At 48.4% G+C, this 27,789-nt stretch overlaps 1 protein-coding gene across 2 annotated transcripts; it reads right to left on the reverse strand.

The window, feature by feature from the left end:
- Window positions 1-495: 495 nt before the first annotated feature.
- On the reverse strand, window positions 496-27,524 carry IYD (iodotyrosine deiodinase). 2 transcript variants are annotated; one of them, XM_004701948.2, is made up of 5 exons: window positions 27,251-27,524; window positions 10,584-10,775; window positions 7,557-7,716; window positions 4,755-4,911; window positions 496-1,848 (listed from the first exon to the last, which is right to left on the reverse strand). In XM_004701948.2, exons 1-5 carry the CDS (start codon window positions 27,426-27,428, stop codon window positions 1,666-1,668), a joined length of 870 nt encoding a protein of 289 aa, XP_004702005.1. In that variant the 5' UTR covers window positions 27,429-27,524; the 3' UTR covers window positions 496-1,665. The 2 variants fall into 2 exon arrangements, with proteins under 2 accessions (XP_004702005.1, XP_030742700.1); XM_030886840.2 differs by lacking the exon at window positions 27,251-27,524 and having other exon boundaries at window positions 10,652-10,775.
- Between the last annotated feature and the right edge of the window lie 265 nt (window positions 27,525-27,789).

Raw genomic sequence — 27,789 nt, forward strand, 5'->3', positions numbered from 1 at the left:
CCTCGGAAACAGCTCCCAGCGAACTCAGGAAGGTGCACTGAAATGCCTTTTCTGGGTGTTTGTTCCAAAGCCACAAAGGCATTGAACTTCATTTTGGCAGCTGCTCCTTCAACGATGGCCCCCAAAGGGGGTTACAAATCGTGTTAGACTATAACTCATCATGGGAGTAGAAAGCCTCACCTTTCTCCCATGGAGTGGCTGTTAGTTTTGAACTGCTGACCTTGTAGATTGTAGCCCAATTTGTAACTACTAGCCCATCGGGGGCTCTTCTACCATCATGAGTCATTCAAAAGAAGCAAGTCAAGCCTGCAGTGCGATATCATCTCACCCCACGTTCATAGCGCAGCTCAAAAAGGCAGCTCACAACTGCTGTTTGGGCAGGCTCGCAGAAACCTAGCTACACCACAAGCCAGTTACAGTCGCACTGCCACCCAGGAGCATGTGGAAGATGCACCTACCACAATAGTACCAAGAACAGAAAGAACAGAAACACTATTTGAGAAGAAACTGGTGTTTATTAAAGTGGGTAGCCTTAGGGAGAGCTTGTTTAGAGAAAAATGAAGTTCTAGACGGGAGGTTGGGGAGCATTTAAAGGGGCCATGTGAGCACTTGGGAGGGTCTCCGATGCTGAAGGCACTGTGCCCACGAGACCAGGCCTGCGGCACCTCACAGGAGCCCTTCCCTTGGTCTGATGCAGCTGCTGCCACCGGCTCTGACTCAGAGGTTCCAGGGGAATGAAGTGGGACAGGAGAGATTTCCATAAGGGAACAACATGTGAGTGTGCGCGTGCGTGTGCGTAGAATCCTTCTGGAAGGAAGACAGATGCAATGGGCAAAAACTAGACCAGGCTTTGTCAGCCAGGGCCCTTGTGATCCCACCTGCTCCAAACAGCTGTGCTGTTTGGAGAAAAGACCTGTGTGCTTGGGGGCAGGGGTGGGGTGGAGATAGAATCTCCTGGGTGCTGTTTAGAAAAAGGCTCTCTTTACCAACAACAAAACACCATAAGTTGTAGCATTTTCCAGTCTCTAGGGGCCCATTGGTGTGCTAAGTGCAGGTCAGCGGTTTGAAACCACCAGCCAGCTCTGAGGGGAAAAGATGAAGCTTTCCACTCCCGAGCCCTTCTACCCTACCCTGCAGAGTTGCAGTGAGTCAGAATCAACTCCGTGGCAGTGGGTGTGGGTTTGGTTTGTGGGGTAAATAGCATGCTCTTTGTCTAAATCACCAGAAAGCAGAAGGCAGAGGCCCACTTGATTCCGCACTGAGATCATGGGATTGCATTACATTTTCCCGTAGAAGTTTTTACAAAAGCAAGAGAAAATGGAGCTATTTTAAAAACGTTACAGGGAAAGAAGAAAACAGACATATAAAAGGTGGGGCGAGTTCTGGGTTGAGGGTGCCCATGTTTCTGCAGGGGGGAGATACTGAAAAGGACATGGGTCCTTTCCTCCCATCTAGGTTCACCTGGCCACATGGCCAATCCGCAAAACAGGACAGTCAGGCCAGAATGGTGGGAGAGGGTGGGCAGTTTCTTGACACACAGAGTGGCCCCCACTGAGAGGGAGTGCCCAGACCCACCTCTACAGAAAGAAGGGCTAGTGACCCCTGGGGAACAGGCATGGACAAGAGGGGTCTGGGGCCTGGCACCTCCCTTGGCTGGTCCCCTGTCTACACGGTCACCATGATCTGCTCCAGAGGTTTGCGTCTGAGGTCCGGCACCGTGGCCTCTTTGCTGGCGTAGCCCACAGGGAGCAGCATCAGGAGCTTTTCATTGGTGGGGCGGCTCAGCAGCACCCTCAGCCGAGGCCCACAGTTGAGAGGCGTGGTCGTGACCGTCACCAAGCCTGCATTCTAAACAGAGGGACGGTAAGCCTGTTAGATTCATGGTGGGAACCACCGCTGGCTTCTCGCGCACCCCCTGAGAAACCCGCCAGCTCCACCCTTTCCCTGATTCAGAGAGTGGAGCCCTTTGGTCCTGGAGGCTAGGCACTGATTTCCTAACCATCAGGCTGGCAGATCGAGCCCACTAGCCGCTTCTGGGAGAAAAGATGAGGTTGTCTGCTCCCGTCACAGAAATGCAAAAAGGGCAGTTGGGTTCTGTCCTGCAGGGTTGCTATGAGACGGAATCAACTCGACGGTAGACCTGTGGCCTACGGCATGGATGGAATACAGCAAGCTCTGTGGACTGACAAAAAGGACAAGCAGATCTGTCTTGGAGGAAGTATGGCCAGAATGCTCCTGAGAGGCAAGGACGTGCTTTGCACATGTTGTCAGGAGAGACAGAATGCCCTGGAGAGGGGCACCATGCTGGTAAGGTATGTACGTGACAAAGAGGAAGACCCTGCCCAAGATGGATTGGCACGGTGATGACATCAAGGGGCTCAAACACAGCAGTGAGGGCCTGGCACTGGGTCGGGCAGTGTTTCATTCTACTGTGCCCAGACAGGGCTGCCCCCAGTCGGCAGCTAACAACAGCTTGGATTGAACTGTGTCCCCCCAAAGGTTCTACTTTATGCTACTGGCCTAACCCGTAACCCCAAACTCTAAACTCAGTGCCATCCAGTGGATCCTGACTCACAGCAACCCAGCAGGACAGGGTAGAACTGCCCTTGAGGGTTTCTGAAAGTGTAACTCCTGACAAGAGTAGAAAGCCCCATCTCTCGAGCGGAGCGGCTGGTGGTTTTGAACCGTTGACCTGGCGGTTTGCAGTCAAACACATAACCCACTTGTGGCTCCCTGTTTGGAAATAGGGGGTTCCTTTTGTCATGTTAACGATGTCGTACCTGATTAAGGAGGATCCTAGACCTGGTCCCTTCCCAGGGGTGTCTTATTAAGAGAGAGGAAGAACCTGGCCTACACAGAGGGGAGCGAGACCCCAGGAGATGACATAAGCAGTCATGTGTCCAGTTCCAGGAGCACCGAGGACTGCTGACAGCTACTGGATGCAGAAAGAGACAACAGGGGCCTTCCCCGAGAGCTAGTGTCCCAGGCTTCTCAGCTCCTGATTGCGGAGAAAACAAATGTCTGTTCTTTAAATCCGCCCCCTGATGCTATTTGTCTTGTGCCAGCCTGAAGAATTGAGCGAGGCAGTGCGTGTCCTGACTCTTCCTACCACCCTGATCCCTCAGTCGGCCCTCAACCTGTCCAAACCGGGCTTGATGAAGCTTTTTCTTTCCTGCCTCACAGCGCATGACCTGCACTAAGCCTTAGGGAACGCTAGAGGACAGCAAACTCAACAGGAAAGTGGGTCCCAAGCACTCATGGAACCCTAGGTGATCCCCTTTAGCTGCTCAGAGATTCCCTTACCTGCTTTTAGATCGGGAGCGAAATAAAACGCCAACTCCACTACATTCCTTTTTTTGTCTAACAGTGAATATATTTTGTGCGGGTCTTTTCACCATACAAAGTTGTCTTCGAGAGAGGAAGTGCACAACTTTTTGGAATCCACCGCCCCTGGAAGAGTGACCTCACACTGCTACAGCCTTATTGGCTGTATTTTATGCTTACTTTTCTCTCGGTCTCTCCCTCTCTGCGCTCTGGTGGCGAAGTGGTTATGTACTGGGCAGCTAACCGCCAGGGCAGCAGTTCAAAACCCCCAGCAGCTCCATGGGAGCTCTTCCTATAAATAGTGACAGTCTCAGAAACACACTGGGGGTTGCTCTGAGTGGAAATCGATTGGATGGCAGTGGGTGCGTCCAAGTGGGCTTCTCTCTTCCCGCCTCCGTAGAATCCACTCCCCACCATAACGTTCTGCCCCCAGGATCTGCCACGCAGAAGCAGCCTCTGTCCAGCCAAGTCTGACTCACGGCGGCCCCGCGTGGGAGAGCACAGGGCTGTGTTCCACTGATTTGTCAATGGCTGGCTGCTCGAAAAGAGCCCACCAGGCATTTCTTCTGACTCACCCTGACAACCTTTTGGGTAGCAGCCGGGCACATTAAAGATTTGTACCACCCAGGGACGGCACCACGTGGAAGGAGCTCATGCACAAAGTCTTTGCCAGCTGATGAACCAGTGTGGAAGACCGACCTCCCTCCTAGCCTTCTCATGCTTAGCGTTGACCTCACTACCGAAAACATTCTAAACACGGGAAGATGCTTCTATTGCGACTCAGCTTCTCAGGAAAGGATCTCAAGGGCAGACGTCTCCGAGTTATCTCGAATATTCTGTTGGCTGAGCAAACTCACTGCAGTAAGTCCATTCTGATGCATAGCGACCCTATGGGACAGGGTGGAACTGCCCCTGTGGGTTTGCGAGACTGTAACTGCTCACGGGTGTAGAAAGCCTCGTCTTCCTCCCAAGGAGAAGCTGGTGGTTTTGAACTGCTGACCTTACATGTAACCCACCATGTAACCCACCACCCCACCAGGGCGCCTTTGTCTGCTCAGAAGCCAACAGTAGACACATGGGGGACACAGTCGGTCCTTAGAGTATTCAGGGTCTGCTGTCTCTGTGGGTGTCTGCCAGAACCTCACAGCTTCAGGTGGCTGCCTAGGAAGACAGGAGCAAGGCCAGTGTTCCTGCATAAGAGATGATGCTGGAAGTCAACTTGCCGTCCGTCACACACCAATTCAGGCTTCCGGAGGCTGCTGGACACCAAGTTCCCTTACTGGAGAACGCACCTTTGAGCGCCATCATTTCCAAAGGTCCTTGTACCCAAAGTCCAACAGCCATGTTTGACTAAGGCCACCCTGTCCCCAAGTTCCCTTCTCTCCCTGGGGCCTGTGGGGGGTGGGAGGTGGGGTGGACAGGACTCTTACCTGCAGCGCAGCCAGGAGGAGGCCGCACGAGATGGAGACACTGATCTCGTTGTAGTAGTGAACTTTCTTTTTGCCGGTTTCAACAAAGCCATGCACCTGCTTGAAGATGAGAATCAAAACAGGAGCTGTGTCCAAGTACTCTTTAATCCAGTTGGTTCTGGGGAGGGGAAAAAAACAAGAACAAGGAGATTCAGGGGCCTCGTTTGCTCTTAGTGGCCTTGATCTTGCTCTGTCAGCATATCCGTGTTGAAGTGAAAACACACGTTTCCTTTCTGTGTTTTTAATCTTTAAAGAGAAGCGTGTGTGTTTTGTTCGGCTAGTTCTGCCCAAGGTCATTCGATTCCATAAGCAGGGGCTTCGAGGGATAGCTCTGCTCTTTGATGCCCCAGGTCGGCTTTGACTCCTGACAACCCTGGGACAGCCCAGCAAAACTCGGCCCGGTCCCGTCACCAGCCCCGGGGTGGTTGGCCTGGGTGAGCCCCCGGCAGAGGAGGAAGGCTTGTCTGCCGTCACTCTATCCAATCCTATTGTCATCATCCAGGGCGTTTTCATCGGCTCATTTTCAGAGGTACGTCCCCAGGCCTTTCTTCCCCGGCTTTCTTATTCTGGGCTCCCTGCTGAAGCCTGTCTACCTGGGTAAACGTGCTGGTATTTCAGATTCTGCCGGGCAAAGCTTCCAGCATCAATGCGGCACACCAAACACCCAAGGAGGGCAAACAGGCACACGGGTGATGTGGCAAGGCATTTGAAGCACTGGCTGATAGAAAGCTGGCTCCTATAGTCCAGGAAGCTGTAGGTCAAAGTCAGTGAAGGTTGTCTGTCAACTTGGCTGGACCAGGATTCTCCAAGGTTTGGCAGTTAAAGTGGATGCCTAGCTAGACACCCTTTTGAGGTCTCCTGGAGGGGGTGTGACCTGCTTCAAGTAACTGTGGACACTGTGGGAAAGAAGGTTTGCTTTGTGCTGCATCTGAATCCTGAGTCTGGCTCGACCTCCAGTTGGATCTTTGGACTGAAAGTGACCACCTGCCGTGTTGCCTGCAGACCCTGGGAGCCATCTGTGGCCTGCCAACCTCATATCCATCTGTCTCTGCAGCCCAAGCCTGTGGCCCCTGGTGCTGCTCTTTGGCACACCAGCCCCCACAGCTGCGACAGTCAGGAGAAGCCTCCTCCCGCCTGATGTCTGACTTACGTACGAGTCTGCCCAGACTTGGAAACTGCCCACTTAGACAACTGTGTGAACCCTCTGTTTTTGATATCAACTTATTCCTCTGTATATACATAAGGGGAGCATCGGTGGCATAGAGGTTGTGCTTCGGGCTGAGATCCACCAGGTCCTCAGTTTGAAACCAGCAGCTGCCCCAAGGGAGAAAGACGGCTTTGACGTCTGTGAAGAATTACAGTCTCAGAAACTTACAGGGGCAGTTCGATCCTGTCCGACAGGTTGTCATGGCAGTGAATTGAGTTGTTATATGTGTGTGTGTGTGTGTGCGTGCACGTGTGTGCGTGTGTGCGCGCGTGTGCGCATGTGTGTGTGCGCGCATGTGTGTGTGCGCGCGGGTGTGTATGTGTGCGTGCATGTGTGTGTGCATGCATGTGTGCATGTGTGTGCGTGTGTGCGCGTGTGCGCATGTGTGTGTGCATGCGTGTGTGCGCGTGTGTGTGCGCGTGCGTGCATGTGTGCGTGCATGCATGTGTGCGTGTGTGCGTGTGTGTATGTGTGTGCATGTGTGTGTGCGTGCGTGTGTGTGTGTGTGTGTGTGTGTGTACGTGTCATTGGTTGCGTTTCTTTAGAGAACAATGTTCAGCAAATGAGACTTGGTGAGTGTCATGAAAGAAACACGAACCAAGAGTGCTTCAAAATGTTCTCCATGACGTCGAGTCAATTGCGTAGTGACCATGCAGGACAACGTAGAACGGTCCCTGCGCGTGTCTGCGGGGCTAACTCTTCACAGGGGCAGAAAGTCTCGTCTTTCGCCCATGGAGGGCCCGCTAGGTTCAAACCACTGATCTAACAGTTAGCAGCTCAACACGTAGCCACTCTATCGCCAAGGCTCCTTCCTAAGCACTCTTGGCCCCCCCACAAGGGAACACTTAGTTTGGAGGAAGAAGACCTTTGGTGAGATGGATTGACACATGACTGCAACTACAGACTCAAACATCACAAGCACTGTGAGGGTGGCGCCGCACCAGGTGACGTTACGTTCTGCTCTACGTAGGACGGCTGTGGGTGGGACTGACGCGCCAGCACCTAATGACAACAGAGAAGGCCGGAAGGAAGTATTCTAGAAGTGGCCTTTCGGTCGGGCATTGAAGCTCAGAGGGAGAAAGGGAACCGAGGGAACATCCCAGGCAGACAGACAGGCTGCATAGAGGCAGGGCAGGAAGGAATGGGCAGGGCAGGGCATGTCCAGAAGCCATAGACAGGAAGGTGACTGTGAGTGGCCATGTAGGTGACATACAGCTTTGGAGGGTTCCTGGGCCTGGTTTGATAAGTGGTGGAGAGAGGCAGGCGTCACACAGCAGATCCCTTTCAGAGAGAGGCGGAGTGCTGTAGGGGAGGGTGATGTTACCAAGGGGGGGTGACCACTCCTAAGTCAAGTACCAACTCTCAGGTCCTTTTGTGCCTGACATTCCACTCAGCACAGGCTCTTGTGCTCATCCGTGTTGTAACATGTCTCCGAACTTCATTTTGAATTACGGTTGAACAAAAGCGAACTTTTTAACCCCTTATCAAAACCAAGAGACTGCAGTCATAGTTCATGTTAGAAAGTTTCACACCCCTCAATCTACTACCTGTCGTACCTCAGTTTCTTCACATCAGTCACCCATCGGTTCCCCATTCTCCTCGTGTAGTTTATCTCCTCCTCTTCCTCAATGATCTCCCGGATCCTGTGCTTCACCTCTGGGTCCTTCACAACCACAAAGGTCCAAGGCTCGGTGTGGGCGCCACTTGGGGAGGTTCCTGTCACCCAGTAAACGACAATCAGAAGATTGAACGTGCAGGAGAAGAGGGCAATGCTGAGGATGAATTTTCAGTCCCTTCAGATGCCCATGGGACTTTGACTTTGACTGAGGAAGACAAGAGAGGAGTCCATGCATTTGAGTGTGGCATTGGCGGAATGCTGGAAGTCCCAAGGACTGTCAAAAGAGCAAGCAACTCTGTCTCGGAAGAAGCACAGCCAGAATGCATCTTAGGGATGAGAATGGCTAGACCTCATCTCACGTACTTTGGACATGGGATCAGGAGACACGTTCCGGAGAAGGACATCATGATTGGGAAAGTGGAGGGGTGGCGAGAAAGAAGAAGGCCTTCCACAAGATGGATTGGCCCCGCGGCTGCAACAACGGGCCCAGCTATAACCATTGTGAGGATGGCACCGGGCCGGGCAGCGTGTCCTTCTGTTGAACACAGGGTTGGTCTGCGTTGGCACCAACTGCAAGGCCCCTAACACCAACAAGTAAGAAGATAGGCAAGAATCCACGCTCGCTCAAAATGGAATTAGAAACATCTGGAAAGCAAAGTGCTGGGCAGCTGCTGCCATCCTGAAACATTCACTGCTGCCAGCTCTGCCGGCTCCACCTTTGGTCATCAGGTCACTGAAAGCTCGCCGACATGAAGGCATCCTAGTGGTTAAGCTCTCTGCCAGGCTGTCTCAAAACCGGAAAATGGAGGTTAAGGCCAGTAGCTCAACAGCTACAGGAATGTATCAAGGCTTTGGCGTAGGGGTTATGAATCGGGCTACTCACCACAGGGTCAGCAGTTCAAAATCATCAGCTACTCCTCAGGAGAAAGACGGGACTTTCGACTTCCATGAAGAGTTACAGTCTTGAAAATCCCCAGGGGCAGTTCTACTCTGTCCTAGAGGGTCACTATGAGTCACCACCAACTCCGTGGTAGTGAATTTGCTGGCTGTTTGTCTAATGAGATGGGGGAAGATGCTGGCAGGAGGGCATGGTGGCCACTCTGGGGCTCAAAAGAGGGATTCTCACAACTATCATTCTCCAAAATGGCATTTGTTTGGGAAGTCTCAAAAAAGGGCCCAATCACTACACTTATTGGAAATGGCAAAATTTAAATCCTCAAACAGTCCTTAAAAATGCTTTTGGAGGGGGAAAAATCACATAACTAACATACAAATTGTTTAGTGTCGCCTGCCCAATCTCTGAATGGAACACTGGGGAGTCTCACTGGGATGAGAGAAAGCTCTTTGCCTGGACACTAAATCCACACACCGTGTCTGCCCCTCCAGAGCCCTAGGCTAGCCTGGAGTCACTCTGCGTCTGGAGACAAAGCCTCACAGGACACCAGACTCCCCAGGGACGCAGGTCCCTTTGAGCCTCTGACCAAGTATCCCCCTTCGGTCCACTGCTCCTAGGGATGGGCCACCATGAGCACTTGTGGGGCACTTCAGAATCAGTGCTTTCTTTCTTCCTCGTGAGAAATGAGGGGGGTAGGTCAGTAAGTTCTACCTGGGACATGAGTCAGGGCTGCAGGCTCCTCTTGGGGTTCTTGTTTGCACAAGCCACCGCCTATCTTCGGGAGAGTGTGACCCGCTCATGAAATGCAAGTTAAACATGGACCACGGGGACTTGCACTTACTTCTTGACAGAGTGATTCCAGCTCACTACATAGTTGGATCTCTCAACTTACCAACCGGACCATGTACCTCCCCCAGGTTTCAATGATGACAAACTTACCTGAACCACACACACACACACACACACACACACACACACACACACACACACACACACACAGAGAGCATTTAGTTAGTACTATTACTTAGGCAAAAGGCTCAGGGACCTAATGTATTTGTATTCTTAAACAAAAGGTTTGAGCCCTGCTTTATTAGGTTGTACAATGGACATAGGATGATTCCTACAAATGAAATTAAAAGGTGATTGATAGAGTCATAAGGGAGCCCTGTGGGCCCGGTGGTTAAAGCACTTGGCCATTAACCAAAAGATCAGCTGTTTGGACCCCTTAGTTATTCCAGGGGTGGAGGATGTGGCTGGACATCTGCTTCCGTAAAGATTACAGCCTTGGAGGCTCTCCCTGTGGGCACATCGACTGTCCAACGGGATCACTGGGAGTCAGAACCATGACACAACAGAGGTTTGCCTCTGCTCACAGTAATCCATTTCCAATTAGAGAAGATTCTTAAATAGGATGCTGTTTTCTTACATCTCTTTTCCCTTTTCTGTAACTCTCTCTCTTTCTCTTTTTTCCCTTTGTGGGCAATAGGAATTTACATTGAAAATGAATTTGGGTTTACTTTGTAAATTTACATGAATAAATGTTGCTAGTTAACTAGACTACTGTACTATCATGTATAATATATGGCAAATGGTTACAGGAAAAGAAGTGTGTATATTTCTTTAAGTGTGAACATATGAATTATGTAATGTGTGTGTGTGTGAAAGAGAATGAGAATTTTAAGGAGGGAGGAGAAAGCCAGCTTATCCTCCAATGGGGGATAGTATGTTCAGAAATGTTACTTTTTACGACCAGTTTATAAAGTCGGATACTCTCAGATGTCTTGTACTGTTGTCACCAATGCTCCAGAGAGGTTTGCGGTGGGACAAGTGGAGGAAGCGGCAGTGGGTGTGTCGGGGCTTAGGCAATGTGCAGATGCCCAGACCAATTGGCTGCCATCCAGTCAGTGCCGGCTCACAGTGACTCTCTGCAGATGGCACAAATAAGCATGGCCCTCCGAGTCTTATCCATCCTGTTTGAACTTCAATAGATAGGTCTCCAGTATTGTCACATCAGTGATGCTGCTAGCATTCTCGATGTGGCATTACATCCCCCTGTGCGCCATCACAAACCTGCTGCTCTGATGACATTCTCAATGACTTCCATTGGGATTTGCTCGTTACTTAGGAACCTCACGGACCGCCTCTGATTGAGAAGTGCATAAAACTCCTGGGATCTCTTGACCATCTCTTCCTCGGAATACCGGGTGGGGCAGAAAGGAATGTGGTCCACAGTCTCTTCCGATTGGTGCCATTCATCAGCATCTGTAAACAACAAGGTCAGAAGATCTCTCTCTTAGCCCTTAGACAGACATCAAGCTGGAGGACGCGAAGCTCTTACAGATGTCTGAAGGGTTATGAGCCCCAAAGACAGGAAGACAAGATGAGAAATAAGGGATTCCTGACCTCTGGTTTTAACCTTCAAACTCTAGCCTGGTTATAAAGCAAGAAAAAAAGCCAAGGAATTCCCCCCACACAATGCTAAGGAATAAAAATTTCTACTAATGGTGGCTATTTGAAACAATCACCCATTGGCTGAAAACCACTAAGAGTGGTGAATAATGGATTTGTTGAGGTCATTAAAAAATCAGCCAAGAGCTGATAACATCGTAAGAAACCCCCCAATCAAAACTGAAAGAAAATGTGAACCCACAGAGCTAAATCTTTACAGAAACTGCATTTTCCTTGATCAGGTTTGCCAATCCCTACAAATCTCAATTTCCATTTTTATGTCTTCGGGTATCAAAGGGAGCAAAAATAAGTCCATGCCCACATCAAATGGGAAGTCTAACAGCAAACCCTCCCACAATAAACCAAGACCCTAATAGTTATGGCCTCAGGGGAACAGCGAATCAGAAATGAATTAGCCCCACAATAGTCTTTCAGGTGGAACATATATCTCGTCAGTGGGTTCTGGGAACTTCAAACTTAAACTTAGAATAAGGCCGTGCTGCTAGAAATACCCCAGTTGCCGAGCAGAAGCAAATGCCAGCATGCAAATAACTTTGAAGTGTAACTGGCAGCGATCTACTAAGGCAAACCACGCACACAAAGAAACAAAATAATCTGAGGAGGAAACGGCAAGATCTCACTTTCTAAAAACAGAAACATACACAGAGATGTCAAAGAAGGGGGCTGTCAGACTGAGATGATCAAACAACGCTGATGACTGTGCTTCAAGGACTGGGAAGGGCCTACTGAAATACAGCTGCAAGAAACAGAAAAGGATAAGCGACACAGCAAATACAAACAAAATTGAACATCTAGAAAATAAAAGAATGAAAAATGTAAAAGGTACTTTGATCAAAATTCTACAGAAGAATCCTGATCACGAGGGGGGAAATGTAGACAGTTCAAAATCTGGTGCAGTCTAGTCTTTCTGGGGCCCTGGAGGGTAGATGAACCCTGGAACTATTGCTGTGAGATCATCTTTAAACCTTAAGCAAAACACATTCCCTGAAGTTTTCTTAAAATCAAACAACAGCCGAGTTTAACTAGTAATGAAGGTGTGTGTGAGCACGTTCCCTATGGGAGGCAGGGAGCGGATGTCAGGAGGAAGGACAGCTCCGGAAAGGAAACCAGAATGGCCAAGCAACTCAAGGAATGGACTCAGGGTCACTACATTGTACATGAAGATATTGTTAAGCTGGTGTGCATTTTACTATATATGTATTCTAGCAACAACAAAATAAATAAAATGTTGGCACTGAAACAAAGGTTGGGGTTAGTAGTATATTGTTGTTGTTGTTGTTGTATGAGGTCGAGACAATTCCGACTCAAGGCCACACAGTATGGCAGAGTAGAGCTGCCCCACAGGATTTCCCAGGTGATCATCTTAACGGGAGCAGATCTCCCAATGAGTGGCTCGTGGGTTTGAACTGCCAACCTTTCAATTAGCTGCAGACAAAAACTAAGAGTTAATGAACTGGAAGAGGAGCCATAGGAAAACATCTAGAATGGGGGCAAGGAGAGATCAAAAGATGGAAAGTACAGAAGAAAGAGTGGTAAAAAACAGAAACAAGAAAGTCTAATATACATTTGTTTAGTGTCCTGAAAGAAGATGAGAAAGAATTTGGCAGAGGTAATATGTGAAGAGACGCTGGATGAGAAATTCTCAGAACAGATAAAAACAAAGCAAAACAAAAACCACATACACAGATCCCAAGGCACTGTGAATTCTAAGCAGCATAAGAAAAATTTGCACACGCCTCTCATCATGAAGGAGCCTATGGTGTAGTGGTTATGAGTTCAGCTGTGATCTGCAGGTGTAGTGGTTACATAATTCATGTCAACTTGATAAATATAGTGAAGGGGTGGAGTTCAGCCTGGCAGCATTTCAAGTCACAGCCTGATGATGCCTCCTGGTAGGCATGACCTTCTCATGAGGATTCTGGGAACTTCCTCTATTTCTCCCTGGAGGAGGGCCACACGCTGTCTCTGCTTCACCTGTTGACAAGTGACATGGAGCCATGTTGATGGCAGCCAGAGCCCTGGGGATGCGTCCACCATCATTGGATCCACAAGACTTTGCACCCACTGGCCTGTGATCATCCTACATTTTGCATCATTGCATGTGACTTTGTGAGTCTGAAGAGTGATTTATGGACTAGTGTCAGACTTAATGGGCTACTATTGGACTTATGGATTTGATCTGGACTGGGCTGGGATGTTTTCTTAATATAAAATTATCCTTTGATATAAAACTCTTTCTTATACATATATGAGTGTCCCTGGATTTGTTTCTCTAGCTAACCTGGTCTAACACAGCAAGGTTAGCGGTTCAAAACCACCAGGCACTCTGTGGGAGAAAAATGGGCTTTCTACTCCGGTAAATAGTTACAGTCTGTGAAACCCACAGGACAGTTCTACCCTGTCCTATAGCATCACTGTAAGCTGGCATCAATTCAATGGCAGCATGTTTTTGTTTGTTTGTTTGTTTATAATAAACCTTAATGTATTAAAGGCAGCCAGAGGAAAAAAGGTTATCTTCAGCAGTACAACAGTAAGAATAAAAACAGATTTTTCATAACAATAAGAATAATTGCATTGTATATAAGTGGAATAAAGTATCCTGATACAGACCAATGATTTTTTTTTAATTGAAATAGGCTGTTTATATAAGAGGCACTTCTCAATCATAAGAACACAGAAAGGTCGAAAGTAAAAGGATGACAAATGATATACTGTGTTTCATGTTAACTAGACGTAATATCAAATGAGAGAAATAGTAAGGGAAAAGGCATAATCAATGATGGGGGGGTTCCTTCATTATAATAAAATATTTTAATTTATACAGAAGACAATTTAATATGCATATGCATTTATATGATAGACCCTCAAGGCAGACTTCAAGGAAGAAATGGCAATATCCACCACCATCGCAGAAGTTCTGAATCCGCCTCTCTCAGTAAGGAGAGAGTCAGCAGGAAATACATCCATTAGGATACAGAGGGCTACAGAAGGCGTTTGAGACAGCCACCAAAGAAACACACAGAGAGTATTACATCAAACTACTGCAAATGATACCTTCTTGTTAAGGACCCTCAAAATGTTTCTACTAAGTGGCCATACATAGGGCCCCCAAATGGGAGCAACAAAGATCTCAACAGAAACACGTTTCACAACTTTGACTGAACTCAAACTTAAATTATTGAAAGGGGAGGGTTTGGGCTGGAGAAAATAGAAAGTGTGCTAGTCTGGGACTCGTCCGAGGTTTTTAGTGGTGGTTAAACTTCATCAGCAACTGGAAACGAGAAGGGAAAAAAATATCAAAAGGAAACCAGTAGAGAAAATAGACACTGGAGTCAAATGGCGTGAACTGGATTTCTCAGGGAACAGTGAAGCAGACAAAGAAAGCTCCAACCAGAAGACCGCCAGGCCCCGGACAATTAAAAATCCAGTGGGCTCTGTCTGTACTAACCCTGCCCTGATACCTTTCCGACTAGTGGGAATTGGTATGAGAAACCAGAACGAGGCGGCTCCTATTAAGATAAGATCAGACGCTCAGAGACTAGGATGAAATTAATTCTGAAAATGTTCAGCACTCACTTGGCTAAAGTAACAAATTGGGTTTTTCTGAAACCATTGAAATCTTTCTGCAAGCTTATGTATATGTATAAGTCCTACATACGGTGCGAAGTGAAGGGTGTCTTTAGGAACTGACTATAATGCTGTCATAGGGCTTGCTCGTTGACAAGCCCCCAAGCCCAATGGATTCTTGCCTGATAGGAGTACATCCCTGCCTTGAACTGTAGGACAGAGAACCATCATCTGCTACATTCTCCTTGGAATAAATGCAAACCCACTATCATGGCTCAGCTTAGCCCCCACTTGGTTGTAATGGTTGTGATTGTGGAGGGGCCTCTTACTAAAGTAATTTCACTTCCAAAATGGTGGTGAAGTCATTTAGATCGAGCCTCCAAGCGAAAGAAAGCTACAGTTCTTAATGAAATTTGTTTAGATTTCCTTCTAAATCTAAGTGAAGGTGAGTGCCCACAGAGACACCTCACACACACCCCATCCCACACTCAAAAATTCAGACTATGAAGTAGCTGTGGAGCTGAGCTAAGACAAGGTTACGGTGGCAGAAGTCAAAACCCCAGGGCTGTGACCCGCCTGCCCCTACACTTTAAGCTGCGGGGCAGAAGGCCCCAGCGAAAAGAGCAACAAGCAAACCAATGGCCGTCCAGTTGATTTCAAACCAGAGTCACCCGACACGACAGAGCAGAACTGCCCCACATGGTTTCCTATGCTGCACTCTTCACAGAAGCAAACTACCTCATTTTTCTCCAGGGGAGTGTCTAGGGGATTTGAACTTGAGACCTTTTGGTTAGTAGTCAAGTGCTTTAACCACTGTACCCCCTAAAGGTGACGTTTAAGGAAACCAGCCTTGGATGTAATTGCAGCCTCTCTGGGTGATCCTGAATGCTATTCCAGAGAGAGTGATTCACCAAAGTGATTGTACCATACTGAATGTTCTCTGGAAATCAGTAACCCCATCCTAGAATTCGACAAGTCCTTTTTTTAGAATGACCAGCATACAGTCAGAAATATTAGCACACTGAAGGAAACAAGAGGTTAGGATAGAGCTACATAGAAACCAAAGATAACAAAAAACAGGCTCACAGAGACTTGAGATACTGGATTTATCAGATAGACACATATCAGAAAATGACTATTCTTATTATGTCCAAAGAGATGACAGATGAGCTCAACAATTTTGACCAAAAAATAAAGCTACAGAACATTTTGAAAACAAACAAAAACAAAAACCCAAACAAATCTTCTAAAAATGATGAGACACACGGTAAGAAAACAATCAGTGGGACATAATTTCTTCTGATCTATCCAAACGGTAGCACAAAAACAAAAACAAAAATGAGAGAAAGCATGAAGAAGCAGGAAAGACATGCAAAGGTACAATAAGACAATCCAACCAGAGAATTAGAATCCAGAAGAAGAAAGGGAGAGGATGGAGCAGACACATATTTTAAAATGAAACTTAATTTTCCAAAACTGCTGAAATATGCCCAACCCAAAGATTTAAAAGCTTAGCGTTATCTAGTAAAGCTGACGGTATGTTACTCCACTTTCTCTATCTTTTACGTTTATCAGCAGACACTCGCCCCTGTCTGTCAGCTTGGCATACTGTGGTGCCTGTGTGTTGCTGTCATGGTGGACGTTATGTCAGGAGTATTTCAAATACCAGCAGGGTCACCAAAGAGAGCAGGTTTTAAGAGAGCTTCCAGACTAAGAAGAGACCACGAACAAGGAGCAGGCTTCGCCCTTCTGAGGAATTCACCATTGAAACCCTATGGATAACATCAAAACAGCGTCAGCTACTGAAAACCTCAGGAGTAGGAATAGAACGCTGTCCGAGAGAGTGTGCCCGAAGATGAGCCTCGGGTTGGAAAGCACTCAACACGGGGCCGAGGAAGAGCTAGCTGCCTTCTTGAAGTAGAGCTGACCCGGATGGTGTGGATGGGGAAAGCCTAGGGGAGGCAAGCCTTTGGGGCCTTCCTTTGCTGGTGGGCATGACTCAAAATGAGAAGAAACAGCTGCAACCGAAATAGTAGCTGGAACGTGGAGTGTCCGAAGTGTGAATCTAGGAAAATTGGAAGCTGTCAAAAAGGAAACAACACAGAGAGATTGGCATTCTAGGCTTTTGTGAGTTAAAATGGATGGGTGTTGGCCACTCTGAATCAGAAAGTCATGTGATTTACTGTGTTCCGAATAACAGATGCAAGGCGAATGGTGTCATCATTCACTGTCAAGAAGGGCATTTCAAGATCTTTCTTGAAGCACAATGCAGTCTGTATGCCTACAACGAAGTCCAATCCATACAGTTATTGTTCACATTTATGTGCCCATCACTAAAGCTAATGGTGCAGAAATGGAAGATTTCTACAAATGTCTTCAGCTGGAAATTGATCAAATATGCAATAATGGTGCATTGATCATTACTGGCGATTGGAATGCAAAGAGGAAGGAACAGTCGTTGGAAAATATGGTCTTTGTGATAGAAAGTCAAGTGGAGATCACGTGGTAATATTTTGCAAGAGCCATGAGTTCCTTATCGCCAATACCTTTTCTTTAACAACAAAAAGGCGACTGTGCACATGGACTTCTCCAGACGAGGACACAGAAATGAAATGGATTATATCTGTGGGAACAGATGGTGGAGCCGCTCCATATTAGCATCTAAAACCAGGCTATGGGCCAACGGTGCAAGAGACCATCATTTGCTCATAGGTAAGTTCGTGTTGAAGTGGAAGAAGATTAAGACAAGTGCATGAGAGTCAAAAAAGACCTGAAGATATCCTGAATTGTGAGGGCATCTCCGGGACAGCTGGGATGCAATAAGCCCTCAACAGAACACCTGGTGAGCTGTGGGAGGACATCAAGAACATCATACATGAAGACAGAGAGGTCATTCGAAAGACAAGACAGAAAGAAAAGTTCAAAGTGGATGTCAGAAGAGACTCTGACACTTGCTCCTAATTGCAGAGTAGCTAAAACAAATGGCAGAAATGGTGAAGTTAAAGAGCTGAACAGAACATTTCAAAGGCAGTCTGAGTTAGTTAATTGTGCCAGTCTGGCCAATAATCACATTGAAAGGCGGAGGAATAAATGGGTGGTGAGCCTCGCCTTTCTAGTTCTCGGGTCTCTTGTTTTGTGATGGTCGCATCGGGTGCAGCTGCCTTAGCAGTTCCCTGCTTCAGCTTGCAAGATGGACTTCCTACAAGACATCCCCAAGGAGAAGCCACATGGACCTATCCCGATGCAGCCCTGGGTGCTGGAGCAGCCGTGTGGAGACCCCTGCCAGTGCTGAGATGCTTATTTGTTTACTGACTCAGCTTTCCTCCTGCAGTCGGCATCATTGCCTCTGTTTTGTGAGGTGGAGGACTTTGTGCACTGGTGTTGGGTTAATGGGTTAATGTTGGATTTGTGGGCTTGGGCAGCATTGGGTTGGGATGTTTTCGTGATGCACCTTTTCTTTACATAAAACTCTCTCTTATACATGAGTCGCTGTGGATTTGTTTCTCCAAAGTACCCAGACTAATACACAGTCCAAGAAGACAAGGTGAAATATTATATGAACTACGTAAAAATCTAGATGTGTAAAAATCTAGATGTGCAAAAAGAACTCACTCGGCATATCTTAAATGGAAAGAACTGAAGAAAAAATTCAAGCCTCAAGTTATAAGACTGAAAGATTCTATACACAAAATATTGACTTACAAAGGAAGCAGCAAAAGAAGATAGAACAAATACACAGTCACTGTACCAAAAAGAATGATCAGGGGCACCAATGACAAGGGTCGACACGTGACCTCCTCCCTGGGGGATGAACAACAGGAAAGTGGGTGAAGGGAGACGTCGGACAGTGTAAGACATGACAAAATAATAATCTTTAAATTATCAAGGGTTCATGAGGGACAGGGGAGCGGGGAGGGAGGGGGGGAATGAGGAGCTGTTATCAAGGGCTCAAGTGGAAAGCAAATGTTTTGAGAATGATGATGGCAACAAATGTACAAATGGGCTTGACACAATGGACGGATATATGGATTGTGATAGGAATTGTATGAACCCCCAATAAAATTATTAAAAATAAAAAAGAATGATCAACTTCCAACCCTTCCAAGAGGTAGCATATGAGCAAGAATCAATGGTACTGAAGAAAAAAGTTCAAACTGCACTGAAAGCATTAGACAAAAGCAAGGATCCAAGAATGGCTGGAACACCAGTTAAAATGTTTCAACAAGCTGATGAAACACTGGAAGCACTCACTTGTCTATGCCAGGAAATTAGGAAAACAGTTACTTGGCCAAATGACTGGAAGAAATCCATATTTGTACCCATTCCAAAGAAAGGTGGTCCAACAGAATGTACAAATTACAGAAAAATACCTTTGATCTCACATGCAAGTAACATTTTGCTGAACATCATCCAAGAACGGTTGCAACAGTACAGTGACAGGCTCCAGAGGTTAGGGCAGATTCAAAAGATGTGGAACAAGGGATGTCATTGGTGAAGTCAGGTGGATCTTGGCTGGAAGCAGAGAATTCCAGAAATACATTTACTTGTGTTTATTGACTATGCCAAGGCATTTGACTGTCTGGACCATAACAAACTATGGATCACTTTGAGAAAAGTGAGAATTCCAGAACACTTCATTGTGCTCATGAGGAATCTATACATAGATCAAGACACAGTTGTACAAGCAGAATAAGGGGAGACTGCATAGTTTAATATCAGGAAAAGTATGCATCGGAGTTGTCCCATATTTATTCATTCTGAGTGCTGATAACATAATCAGAGAAGCTGGCATATATGAAGAAGAATGCGGCATTAGGATTGGAGGAAGGCTTATTAACAACCTGCAATATGCAAATGACACAACCTTGCTTGCTGAAAGTGAGGAGACATTGAAGCACTCATTTGCTGATGAAGATCAAGGATTACAGCCTTCAGTATGGATTACAACTCAATGTAAGATGACCCAAATCCTCACAACTAGCCATCATGATAAATGGAGAAAAGGTTGAAGTTGTCAAGGATTTTGTCTTGCTTGGACCCACGATCAATGCTCATGGAAGCAGCAGTCAAGAACTTAAGCAACACCTTGCATTACGTAAATTTTTTACACAAGACCCCTTTAGAATTTTGAAAAGCAAGGGTGCTACTTTGAGGACTAAGGTGCACCTGGCCCAAGCCATAGTGTTTTCAATCGCAGCATGCATGTGAAAGTTAGACATCAATTAAGGAAGACCGAAGAATTATGCATTTGAATTATGGTCCTGACGAAGATTAGTGAAAATATCACGGACCGCTAAAGGAACCAACAAATCTGTCTTGGAAGAAGTATAGCCAGAATGCTCCTTAGAGACAAGGGTGGTGAGACTTCAAGTCACATCTTTTGGACTTGCTGTCAGGAGAGAATCGCTCCTGGAGAAAGACGCCATGCTTGGTCAGGTAGAGCGGCAACAAAACAGAGGACGGCCTTCAGTAAGATGGGTTGACGGCGGGACTACACCCAGAGCTCCGACACAAGGACATGTGAAAGGGAGGCGCAGGATCGGGCCGTGTTCCTTTCTGTTGTACCTCGAGTCGCGATGAGTTGGAACCAACCCAGCGGCTCCTAACAACAACAGACCCATGGAAGGACACTTGGGCCCGGAGTGTTCTACTTTGATATGAAGCCCAGTCGAAAAGTTCAAAGGTAGTTGCTGTGATAGGGGAGTGGCAGTGAGCACCTATCAGGTCTCTAGGACTCATTTCTGAACTGAACTTAGAGATGGACAAGTTCATCATGATCACCCTGAACTTTATCCAACGTGTCCATAAATACTTTCAACACCTAGGACCCTTTCTAGACCAGGTATCTTGGCGTCTGACAATCTCTCTGGTTAGTGTGTAGTAGATGAGCCAACACATTAAATGTGTTCTTGACTGTTTTGAAGATAAGTTATTAACTTTTAAGGTTCATTCAACACGTGTGGCTAAAGACAGGTGCACGAGTAGACCATTGGTGCCACTTTGAAAGCCCAAAGCAGTCTCTCCGACTCTCTGGAGAATGAACAGTTTGCTGCCTTAGCTGATCCGGCCCAGCCATTCTCTAGGACCCAGCCACCCAAAGCATTTTTGTCAGCTCTCAATGGGTTGTCCTGATTGGCTCTCCAGAACAGAAGGCAGTGGGGTTGCTCTTCCTGGAGCCTCTCACAGGTCAGAAGGTCTCATCTTGCTTGGGTATAGGGTCAATCAGGCAGAACTGGGCATTGAGCTCCTGAGTGAATGTCCCCAGGGGACAAAAAGCAGTGAGCAAACACAAAAGGGACCACTTCTCTGCTCACCTCTCATCTGGCTGCTCCCCAGGAATGCGGCTCTCACCTGGAGGAAAGTCAACTTCTGCAACAACCCCTTTGTTTTCCTGCCACCCCCCTTTGACCAACCAAGCGACACGGGGACCTCGTCAAGTGTCCAGGTGCACATGCCAAAGCCAATGTCTGCGGTTATGACCCGCGCGAGAATACCAGTCTTGAATCAAGACCGTTGAGGTTGGCGATTGATATCAATAGCACCTTGCCTTTTCCCAATGTCAAGGAACCCCTGAACTGCCCCATAATTAGGTCTAAAAGCCAAGTAATTCTCCTTCTCATCTACAGCTTTAACATTAAACCTAGAAGTTTCTTCTTCTTCTTCTCCTTCCCTGGCTGAGTCCCTAAATTAGTGCTTGTCCGGTTCTACTTCAAACATGTTACAAGGTGCCCGAGACTTTTTTCCACTCTGAGACTGCAAGCACAGTTTGTACCCCATAATCCCTGCTCCTTCCCAGGAACTCTTTGGGGACCCTTGAGGAATAACGCTATCCAGGATGGGTAGCCCTCCCAGCAGACAGATTCTAGTGGTCCAAATGACAGTAGCTCTGGGCTTGATTCTTGCCCCAGAAGGTCCCCTCTCCGGCTGCTCTAGCCTTTGTTCTGTTTCCTACCTGGGCCCCTCAGTCACTTAACACCCTCCCTGCAGAAAGGTGATGATTGTGCTAGCAGCACTAGAGAGGTATGGAGGTTGGGGGGGTTGAGGGTATGCAGAGAGCAGCACTCTCCTGAGACCATGGAAGCAAGTGGCATGATTTGTTGTCTGAGCCCCTTCATCCCTTTTTGACATCCTTGGTGCCCCCAGGCTGATCTTAAGTCTCCCCTAGCAGGAACTACTCAGGCTTGTTCATAAAGCAATATCTTTCACTTAAGTCCTTCCCCCTCTCGAATTTTCTCCCATCTACATTCAGCTGCCCTGTATCCTAAAATCTCAAAGTCTTAGAGGAGTTACGGCAAATGAAGCTTTTAAGTTAGCCATGGGAAAGTAGTAATGGATGAGTGGAGGTGGATGTTGGAAAGGAGGCCAGGTAGCATGGTGGTTAAGAGCTTGGCTGCTAACCAAAAGATCAGAGGTCAGGCTTGGCCAGTTGCTCAAGATAAAAGACTTAGTGATCTGCTTCCATTAGACATGACAGCCTAGGAAACCCTTTAGGGCGTCTGTCTGTCTGTCTTACAGGGTTCACTATAGTGGCGATTGACTCAAAAGCACACACCAACAGGACGAATTCGAGATTTTACTACTTAGCTCTGACCACACGGGGCTACCAGGAGACAAACGGACTGGGTGGCAAGTCGTTTCTAAAGAGAGCTGTGCTGCCAAGTTCAGCCTTTCTGAGCTCGGGTGAATGCTGACCTTCTGTACAATTTTTGGCAGTGGCGAGCTGGTAAGCCAATTCTGGTACAGGTGCAATGGGGTGAGGGAAGCGCTGCTTTGTGGTACATGCCAATTTCTGCGGTGCTGATATTCCCATCAGGGCTTGATTTCAAGCTACAGATGATTTAACAACTGGCCCACAAAAATCCCTGAACATTCGACATTACTACCCTGCATGGGCTAGCACTTGGTTGAGAAGCAGAGATCAGGGATCTCTGGGTGGACTTGGATTGGTGTACATAGATTGACATCATCTATAAGAGTGGGTATTTAGAGGCATCAGTATTGGAATGAGCCCTCTCCTGATTGGCCCAGTTTCAGCAACCAGAGGCTGGCACAGGTTGGTTGGGTTCTCCTGAGCTAAGTTGTCCTTGACCCAGCCCATAGCTCTGAACCCAGTTCTGACAGCTCCGTGTTATCAGGAGTACATAACCATCGTCCTTCTCAAGTGTTTGTGAACACTTGGTTAAAAATTAAACACAGTCTTTCATAGCAAAGGCTGAACCATCTGGGATGTTTACTCCAAATTTATTTCCCATCGCAGGTTTTTGGATGGCCGGAGAAGTCCCCATCACATAACAGACACATCTGGGTGAGGTGTGTTTCCTCCCTCTTGTCTTTCCACCCCCATGACCCTGAACGTTGCTGGGCCCAACTGGAGGAGTTTTGCATAGCATTTTGACTGTTCTAGTGGAACAGTCTGAAAACTGAGACAACTGTCAGCAACATCCTCTTGTTGGGCCTCTGAGATGGAGAGTTCTAATGAATGGTTCACCATCCTGGGCTGGTCCAGGGAGCCTGTAGCTCCCATCTAACAAGGTGACCTCGTGAGGTCCTTCACCTGCTTCCCTTCCCCGGCCCGTGCTACTTCCTGGATCTGTGACTACTCACTGACCCGAGTCTATTCCAACTCATCGTGGCCCTGCAGGACAGAGTAGCACGGGCCTGGTGGGTTTCTGAGACTTTAAAACCTTACAGGAATAGACAGTCTGACCTTTCTCCCTCAGAGCGGCTGCTGGGTTCAAACCACTGACCTTATGACTAGCAGCTCAATTCACAACCCAGGACACCAACAGGGCTCCTGAGCAGCAATTCTCCCTGAGTCGGAGGTGGGGAGGTTGGGTTAGGATGCACGCTTTCCTGATCAGAACAGCAGCCGTGTTCCCTTATTGACAGAATCCATTCTCTTCTCCAATGACCTCCCTGTCCGTCCCTTCTGAACCCCGGTTCTAGCACAAGAGCCTCGCTCAGCCCATGAATAAGAGCAGCAACTGGGTGACAGAGGAACCTGGGTTTAAACCTCGGTTCTCCTCTCCACAGGACGTGCCTCATCTACCATCACACCTGGGCTTTCTCTGTTGCCGTGTGCCTTCATCCAACTCACAGGGACCCCCAGAGAGTAGGTCGGGAGGGCCGTCTTCTGAGCAGCCAGCGAGTGTGCTCGAATCGGTGCTCATTAAGTAAGCAGGCGAGCTCCAGGGTTCCTTTAAGCCTTCTCTAAACACCTTATGATCCGTTGCATCGACTCTCTCCATGGGACACAGAGGCCGACAATGCTTTAAAACATAAGAACCACTGGGAGGAGAGGGCAGGGCAGGGCGGTGTTTCATTCGGTGGCACACCGTGCCTCTCTGTGTCGGGACTAAGGCCATGGGCCCCATGAGCAGGTATCGCTCATCTGACCAACAGAACTGTCGATGAGACATCTGTGAACCTGCAACCAGGCTGATCTGCCAGCCGCTGCTGCTGCGAAGGCCACGAGAGGGTACCATTCATTCCTTGGGTAAAGCGAAGGGGTGCATGAGGACGGCAGGGAACACAAACTGAGCGGAGAACAGAAGCGTGCAGACAACTGGGTTCTGAGCTCCAGCCTCTGGAGCAGCCCAGCTCTCTGATCCTCCACCAGCCTTACCATCCTCTCGTGGGGCTCTGAAGCTCCTGGGCTTCAAACTCAATGCCCTTTTCCCTCAATGCCTGCTACCTTTGATCTCTTAAAGACGTGTTCACTCTGCCAGCTCCCCTGCTTGCTCTGTCCCAGATCATTCCCGCGCTTGAAGGGGTTAACTAACCACGTAGCTACATGCCTAAACTTAAGCCAGACTGCCCGGACTCTGGCTCTACCACTGCTCTTGGGCAGGGGAGCCTCAATTTCCTCATTTGTCACATGGGGATAATGCTTCTGCCGACCTCATGGGATAGGCAAGAAGACGAAACGATTCTCACTCCCAGCCGTTGAGTTGATTCTGAGATTCTGATTCAGCGTGACCCTCTAGGACAGGGTAGAACCGTCCCTGTGGGTTTCTGATATGGTAACCCTGTCGAAAGCGCCCTCTTTCTCCCGAGGAACAGCTGGTGGTTTCGAACCTCTGACCTTGTGGGCTGCAGCCCAATGTGAAACCAGGACACCACCAGGGCTCCTGATGAAATGATTGGCTAGATGTAAACCATGGCCCTGCCGAGAGCAGACTGCAGCACGTGGGCTTGTAGTGATTGTTTTCCTGGATGTCCTTTCCCAGGCCTCCCCTTCTCCCGCCGCAGCGCCTCTGATCTGCAGCGCCCCCACCCTCATCCCAAGCCCTAGCCTCAGCTTTCTTCTCTCCAGAAACGCCTCCTTAGCGAATTCTTTCATTTGCCCAGTTCCAGATGTCAGCAACTCTCAGGTAAGTGTCTGGGACCTGGATCCCTCACAGAGGCTGTTCTCTGTCTTTTCTGCTTCCACGTGTCCCTGTCATCACAAACCGAGCCTTCAGTAAAGTCCAGTGTCTTAGCACCACCCCCCCCCACCCCTCCCACCCCCCCGCCACCACCACCGTAAGCTAGCCCATCTTCTTCCCCATCCATCCTTGGGGCCCTGACTCACCCAGTGTCCATCCACACCCAAGGCTCTCCATGTTCTCCCAACAAGAGAGGGAAATTAGTGACTTGCTTTGAAATCCTGCCTTATCTAAGAAAATACTGTAGACACGAAGCCTAAAAATTTCCCTCATTTTCCACCCAGATTAACTTCTCCCACGAATGCACTCGCAGAAACATCCAGGCTGAGCAATGCAGTGCTATATCGTGGTTAAGTCTTTAGGAGAGAAACGTGTATGCCAAGCGATTCAGTAGTTTGTTATTGCACAGTTAACTCCGACTGAAGTGAATCAGCCTTGGGAAGCATCCAAAGGACACAACCCCAGATTCTAAGGAGGGACCCCTGGAACCCCACCTCCTTTCAGAACATCGATGTGGACCAAAGCAGGAAAGAGCAGCCAGGTCTCGGGGTGCAGAGCCTGTGGCGCATATGGCGCCCCCGGATGGGAGGGCAGCGAGACTCTAAGAGCTGTAACAAAAACGAAGGGACTGGCCTCCCGAGGCAGCCTTGACACTGTGTCCTGTTGACCCACCAGATCTGTTCATAAACGCACAGACTCTCAGCCTGCCTCTGTGACGGACTGCCGCAGCCGGAGGCCGGGCACAGAGTCCAGTGACACTAACATCCAATTTGTAACCAAACTTGTGCTTCCCTCTGCTTTCTTCCCCCTTCCCCCTCTTTCTCTTCATACCACCACCACCACCACCTCCACCACCATCACCACCACCACCACCACCACCTCCACCCTTCATAACCCCATCCAATCACTGCCGCAGCTTGTCAACAGTGCCCCCTCACTGAAGGGGCCTGCCTCTCAGTGGGGCGTAACCAGTGCCCAGGGGGTCAGAGTAAGAGGCCACACAACGATGGCGAAGGAGCCACAGGGGTCCTCGGTTGTCCACCGGCTGCTGGAACAGATGTGAAATTGTGAACCACAGAACCACGGCCCCTGATCACCAAAGAGGTTGAAAAGTTACTTAGGTTGGAGAAATCAGAAACAACTCCCTGGTGATAGACAGAGATGGTGACATGTGAGAGGGCTAAAGGCCTCCACAGTGATTTAAAATCCTGGGGGGGAAATGAATTTATAAGTGTAATTTAGGGCCCCCGGAAACAATTATCTGGTTTTCCATGGTTTCTTCTGGGAGAAATATGTTTCGTTCTCAAACTTTTCGGTGTTCAAACATGAATTTGGAACCAACTGAGGTCAACAACCCAGGTGTCCCTGGATTCCCCTTTGATCGCGGTGCAAGATCATTCAGCTTTACCAGCTCCCAGCACCATATGCCAGTTGTTCACCCCCCCCCCCTTGGTTTGGACAACTCAACACCCACTCACAAACCCCCCACCCCCACACAAACATACCCTCCCCCTAACTGCCCCATCCCACCCAGGCTGCTTGAGACCTTACAGTCAGTTCCACCTGGTCTGTTTCTGTGTGAGTCTCCAATTGCTTCCTGAGGCTCCTTTGTCTACCTCTAACACTAAGCTTTTCAAGGGCTGAGGCCACTCTTGTCTGGAACGACAGGGACTGGCATCGTGTAAGGCAGCAAGCCCCCAGAGACAGGCTACTTGGTTGATCTCAAAGTTCTTGATCCAAACCTGCTTTCCACCTGCCTGGGATGGGGCCTTTCAGATTTGGCAGCCGGAATAGTATTGTATACAAGAAACAAACCAAAAACGTTATGATCATCACAGCCTTCACACTGAATAGCTAAGAATAAAACTGGATTTGTACCAAACACCACCACCACCCTCCCGAAAAAATATCACCAATCTCATTGCCATGGAGTTAATACTGACTCATCGTGACCCTACAGGACAGGACAGACCTGCCCCCCGAGGGTTTCTGAGATTGTCACTCTTTACAAGAGTAGGAAGGCCTAGCTGGTGGTTTCCAACTGTTGACCTGGCAGTTCACGGCCCGACTGGTAACCAGGAGGTGATAAACAGACAGCTTCTCCACCACCTCCGCCTGGCCCCTCTGCGCCCCCGAGGGGTGCTCATCTCTGTCCACACCATAGAGGCTGTGGTTGAAATCGGCCTGCGGGCTTGCTGCCTCTCCAAGACCCCGTCTCCAGCACACACTCCTGAGAAAGCGAAAGGTGGGTGCTGTGGCCTGGCAGGGCTCTACCTTCTTCCCCCTCGTGGAGGTCCGTGCAGTCCCGTAAGTCTTCATCCACCCACGGGCGGGACTCGGCCCTGGCTCGAGGCTCCCGGGCCTGTTTCTCCACGTTTCTGTCAGCATTTTTAAAGATCCACACAATCAAAATGCAGACAACGGCCACCAAGACGGGCGTCAGGGAAAACATGGTCCTTTGGCGAGGGCTCACGAGGTATTTAAACAAGCCCAGGCCAGCGGCGGCAGGAGGGTGAGGAACCAAGTGCAGCCAGCGCTTCCTGACTTCTTGAGGGTTCTCTGAGGAGCAAAGATCACAGGCAGGCGGTACGGTGGGGGTGGGGTTGCTGTTTCCCAGGCGCGATCACCTGATCATTTTACCAAATCCAATCAATACATTGTTAGGCAATAATTGCCAAGATCTGAGTCAGCACTTCAAGGCCCTGACCCTGGGCAAAGGGAACTGTCTGCACCAATCTTCTCTGACCGCAGCTGTCTCCCACTCACTGGCAGATAGGATTCCCTGCCCAACTGGCTTTGCAAAGAAGGGACTT

The sequence above is a fragment of the Echinops telfairi genome, unplaced genomic scaffold (assembly GCF_000313985.2).
Source record: "Echinops telfairi isolate 266 unplaced genomic scaffold, ASM31398v2 ScPeMD7_3533;HRSCAF=4204_0, whole genome shotgun sequence".
In the NCBI taxonomy this organism is placed as follows: Eukaryota; Metazoa; Chordata; class Mammalia; order Afrosoricida; family Tenrecidae; genus Echinops; species Echinops telfairi.